Below are 5,717 nucleotides of genomic sequence, written 5' to 3'. Positions count from 1 at the left end.
GAGGGGTGGGATTGTGTTTGAGAAATGAGAAATGAATGAAGGGTTATGATTAAATAGGAGAGGGAGAATGAATGGTTAGGATTTATAGATGTTTTTTGATGGGTGGGAAATAAATTTCTTTTTCCATTAGCCAAACACTGTCTTGGTGGTTGTTATTGTTGTACCCCAAACTCTATGCAATATACTATTACAGTGACCCGGCAAAATAGAAAACGTGATGTATGAGTGGCTGCCCTCCTGCCGCCTTCCGTCGTGTCCCCGACCATCGTCACCATCCTTTTTGACGCCGTGGGCAGCAAATCCCGCACCTTTCCGAGACGCGAGAGCCACACAAACACAAGCTTCTCCGCTTCAACGGGGGAAAGAACAATTATTACCTCTCCAACGACTCCTCCCTTCCTTCCTCCTCGCGTCCCTCTCTCCCTCCATCCCTTTTCCGCCCTTTTTACTTGCCCTTTTTCCTCCTCCCCAGATTCGCCCCGCACCGCACCGCCCTTCGCTCGCCCCGCCGCTCGTCCACCACCACCACGCAGGGAGAGAAATTTTGACGGCAGAGGCGTCGTCGTTGATTAGGCCGATTTGATTAGTCGCGCGCGTCGCCGTTGAGACCACGCGGGCCTCTTGTTCCGTAACCAACCACCTCCTTCCCCATTGGCTGCCTTGGTTTGGGATTGGGAGGCCATTCGTTGCGTTGCGTTGCGGGATACAATAATAGCAGCAGCAGCAGCGCCACCCCTCGGCAAAGCCATCGGGGGCGCGCGCTTGTAGCCATCGGAGGAGGAGGAGGGAGGGGAGGCGCGCGGCGCCGGGGGGCGGATCGGCTGCGGGTGCATGGTGGAGGCCGCCGCGGGGCGCCGGTCGGGGGCCAACCGTCGGCGGCCTAGCGGCGGGGGCGAGCGGCGGCGGCAGCAGCAGCAGCACCAGCGCCTCGTCGCGGTCGCGGTGGCCGCGCGCGTCGTCATGGTGGCGCCCGCGGCCACGCCCGCGCCCGCGGCGGGGGGTGGCGGGGGCTGCGTCGAGGACATCCTCGGGTGCCTCCTCGGCGTGCTGCGCGCGCTCGGCGTCACGTGGGCGGCGGCGGCGGCGGCGGCGAGGCCGCAGAGGCAGCAGCCGCGCCTGGCGGCGCAGACGCCGCGAGGGCCCGCGCCTGGGGCGGATGGGCGCCGCGCCGCCGCCGAGCTGAGGGGGATCCCCGGCCGGATCGCGGGGAACGGGGCCTGCGCCGTCGCGTCGCTCTACACGCTGCAGGGGAAGAAAGGCGTCAACCAAGACGCCATGATCGTCTGGGAGGTAAAAAAATCACCATCGCTTCTTGCTTTCCTGTCTCTACCTTTTTTCTTTGCAAATCTCTTTCACGATTCGTTTTCTTGCAATTCTCCTGACATGCAATTCGTACTATGCTCCCGTTACTATTGCTTGATTTAATCTCTGTAGGCTGGAACGAAATTGATCCGACATGTATTAACTGTCTCGTCCTTTGATCTAGATTTACACATCGGAATCAAGGAATTTATTTTTTTTGTTTTAAGACTTATCGTAATTGAGTTGTTCTTGATGTTAACATCAACCGGCTGCTAATTGGAGCACATCCAGTTTATGTTCTCATCAATTACGCAACAAGTGTAAGGAGCTTACCCACATATCGAAGCTTGCAAGAATTAAACTTTGACTGAAATTTAATACTAATTCTGAGGCATGGATTGTCATTGGATGTTGCTGGTAGAGAGTTTCTATTGTGGTTGTTTAATTCAAGTCTAATGATTGCTATTGATTTGGAATACTTGCTGGGGGATGTAGGGGCTCCACATGATTTTCATGCTTATCCATCCATAGTTCCTTTTTATTTCCCTCTCCTTGCTGGATGATCTTATCTGCTTGACCACCCCCACTCCCCTTTCCATATGTTTGATTACAATTTGGCTCACATCGTGTCAGTGCCACATATACCGTTCATGTCAGCATTTGTTTCCTGGAATTTGTACCTTGCAAGAATTTCCTAGGCAGTTTTCTCAATTTAGACTCACATGATTTGACAACTGTACTAGCCTTCTACAAAAAGAAAAAAAAATGCACACTGTTCTGGCTTTCTTATGGTATATAGGAAATAGGTAATAGTGAGAAGTGTGCGTAACGCAATCGGCAGCTTGGTACCCTGTGTTCATAGAGCCTGCATATGAGCCCTACTTGGCGCAGTTGCTCTCACCCTTTGTGCAGATTATGTTCTGGGCAGGAATTACACCCGTTACTTCTGCTTAGTACCATCAATTCTAAATTCTTCCTTGGCATGCCACATACTTTTAGGATATGATAATATCAGTTTCTAATTTCACACTAATTACCAATCTCCTGTATCCTTTTTAATCAACAGTTTACGATGTAAATTTTTGTGGTTCTTATGTACCTATGGAGGATATGATTTATACTAAACAGATATTTCTATTGGGTACAGAATTTCTGTTCAAGAGAGGATACCATTTTTTGTGGTGTTTTTGATGGCCATGGACCAAACGGCCATTTGGTTGCTAAGAGGGTGAGAGATCTTCTGCCCATTAAGCTTGGTGCGGATTTGGGGACGGATGAAGGACGACAGACATCCACTAGCAACATCAAAAGCAATGGAGATGAAACAGGATCCCCTGGAAACATGGGCAGAGATGCTGAGCAGAACGGAGAGTACCCAGAGATCTTCACAGCATTGAGAACTTCATTTTTGAGGGCGTTCAATGTCATGGATAGAGATCTCAAGTTACATAAAAGTATAGATTGTTTTTTCAGTGGAACAACAGCAGTGGCAGTGCTCAAGCAGGTAATTGAACGGAACCCATATCTGATTTTGTTTTACAGAAATCCCTACTGTTGGTTCCATTCAGTTGAAAAGCTGCTCAAAGTGCATGCTGGAATATTGATTGTGTTCTCTTATTCTTGTTAAATGCAGGGACGGAATCTTATAATTGGTAACCTCGGGGACTCGCGGGCCATCTTAGGCACAAGAGATAAAGATAATCAGCTTATGGCTGTCCAATTGACAGTTGATCTCAAACCTAACATTCCAAGTATGTTATACATTTTCCTTCCTACTTTTTCCTCTCTGCTGTTTCTCTTTAACCTAATTATCTTTTACATATATATTTTTTTGTCACCCTTGTTGTGTCATCATATTTTCTTCGTTTGTGGTTTGTTGATTTTGTTGTGAACTGTAGTCCTCTTGTGGGCCCTTATGTATCTTTGGACTATGCAATATTCCTAGATATTAAGCTGTGGAGTAGCTTTCATCATTTCATATTTGTTCTCCAATGTGATTGCCTATTGTTTTTCATAAGTCTGAAGAACCATGTTATTAGTATCTAATTGTTCTATAATGGGTACATATATTGTTTGTTCATGAAATGTTTGTTCCAGCATTCACATGGAGCCATACTAAAATTAAATTATGAAAGCTTTTGGATTTTTTTTATGTCATGTTAAAATAAATAAGGTTCAGATTTGCACCCTGAAGACAACATAGAAGTTAATAACAAGTCCAAGCATTTTGGTCTAGATGTATTTCTATGACAAAAAAGAAGTGCTTAGCAACACTAAATATATGCAATTTGGAAGGTATTATCCTTTGTGAGGTTGACAAGTGGGTCCTAGGGCCACCTGTTAGTGACACAAATGTTACTTTCCGACTTGCTACTGAGGACTGTGGAATTTGACCCTTCTAGTGTTTATAAATTGTAAAAATACATTTAACTTTGGATGAGTGTCTACAGATGTTATTGATATCATCCTGTAGCTGGTTGGAAGTTTCCTCTGGTATCCCTTTTACAATATATAAATGTTATTTCAGCTTACAGATATGAATATTTGATGACAAATATTTAATGTTACTATGGTAGTAGCAAATACTGCTGAATATTTTTTGCTCCTAGTTAACTGAGCAAAGTTGCAGAGCTTCGGGCCAGCAACTTAATACAGTAAACAATTTAATTCCGTAATGGATAGCTGCAAAATTTGTGAGATGCATGCCATGTCTTCTCCAATTCCTCATTTTATTATATGAAGATTGCTGAGTTGAAATGCATGCTGTACTATGGTTCTTTTTCAGGTGAAGCACAGCGAATCAGGCAACGCAGGGGCAGGATATTTGCACTTCCTGAGGAGCCAGAGGTTGCTCGTGTTTGGCTTCCGAAGTACAACTCCCCTGGACTGGCCATGGCTAGGGCATTTGGAGACTTCTGTCTCAAGGATTATGGTCTAATCTCTATGCCTGAAGTCTCGTACCACCGTATCACAGAAAAGGATGAGTTTGTTGTATTGGCTACTGATGGGGTAAGCAGATCTTGAGTTGCACGCACCATGTCATTTCCTGAATATGATACAAATTCCTAAATTTATGTGCTTATTTGTAGGTTTGGGATGTGCTGTCAAACACTGAAGTTGTTAGTATTGTCAACAGAGCTACTTCTCGGGCCTCTGCAGCACGATTGCTAGTCGAATCAGCTCACCGTGCCTGGCGTGCACGTTTCCCCACTTCTAAAATTGATGATTGTGCTGTGGTCTGCCTATTCCTGGATACAGACGAATTAAGTGAAACATCCAGTTCTATGGCCCGCGATATGACAAATGCTGTAGAAGTTAGCAGTGGGCAGCACTCCAATACTATCCAATTGAGCACTGGAGTATCTTCAGATGTTGTTACTGCAGTTCTAACAGATGGTGATGATCTGTCTGCTGTTGATGCAGTTGCAAAGCTGGTTACTCTCACGGATTTGCCGAACAATGCTTCAGGCGCAACGCAAAGCATCACCACCAAGTGAGCCTTGTTTGTTCCCCGGGGATTGAGCATTTGTGGGACGATCCTGCACAGTTGTGATGATGCGGGTCGCGCATTCAGAATTCTCTTGCCGAGACTGATGCCTGTTTTTGTAAGAGCACATCGGAAGTTGCAGCTTGCTATTTTTCTCCATGCAAGTGTGGATAGGATCTGCAGTTTTTTCGCCTTTTGTAAAGTACCAAAGTCAGTTTAGCGTCATTTGTTGTATTTCTTTTGCTATAATTTTGTTCTCGCTATCGTTGGTAAATCATAGTAAATCCCCTATAGGCAGAAGAAGCCTTTTGAGTTTTCACCATTTTATTCTGTAATATTCATTCGATTTCTACCTCGCCTGGGGGACTCCCAGCCTATGGCTGCCATGTGAATATGTGATCCAATGCCTGCCTGATGAGATATGCAACGCTTGGCTGCATGCTGTGAAGTGTGGAATGCGCAATTCAAGGCGCGGAAATGGTCACTTTGATGATAGCGAGTCAGGCCTCGTTCTTTGTAGGTAACGGAGCTATCAAAAACACGAGTTAATCAAAAACTTTCTACATCATCATTATTCCCTAGATGTTTTTTTTCCAAGCTAGTAAGAGTACTTGTTAACTCTATAATAATCTATTTTTTAGATAATGAAATTTATATCCTGGCCTTGATTCAACAGAGCTATAGCCAATTATTACAAAGTATCACTCATACAAAGAGTGTAGTTCAAATGTAATCAAACACACTCAATCAAAATAAAAGCAAACCAAGATAAAGAGTACACATTTATTCTAGTCTATTTGTGAATCTCCATCCATAGTTTACAAAGAGTTGCATCACCGTCGTCTCGAGTTTGCGGCATGCAACCTTCATAAGTTCACCATTCTCTTCACACTTTTGCAGCTTTGTCCAAAACCGGAGCCAATATGTT

General features: G+C 45.0%; 1 protein-coding gene across 1 annotated transcript; it reads left to right on the top strand.

Moving 5' to 3' along the window:
* The first annotated feature begins 330 nt into the window (after positions 1 to 330).
* Positions 331 to 5,228, top strand: LOC127762893 (probable protein phosphatase 2C 14). Its single transcript, XM_052287424.1, has 5 exons — positions 331 to 1,290; positions 2,450 to 2,806; positions 2,936 to 3,053; positions 4,088 to 4,311; positions 4,392 to 5,228. The coding sequence occupies exons 1-5, from the start codon at positions 832 to 834 to the stop codon at positions 4,797 to 4,799; spliced, it is 1,566 nt and encodes a 521-aa protein (XP_052143384.1). The 5' UTR covers positions 331 to 831; the 3' UTR covers positions 4,800 to 5,228.
* The last annotated feature ends 489 nt before the right edge of the window (positions 5,229 to 5,717 follow it).

Source organism: Oryza glaberrima, chromosome 2, assembly GCF_000147395.1.
Source record: "Oryza glaberrima chromosome 2, OglaRS2, whole genome shotgun sequence".
In the NCBI taxonomy this organism is placed as follows: Eukaryota; Viridiplantae; Streptophyta; class Magnoliopsida; order Poales; family Poaceae; genus Oryza; species Oryza glaberrima.
This window is presented reverse-complemented; position numbering and strand designations above follow the sequence as displayed.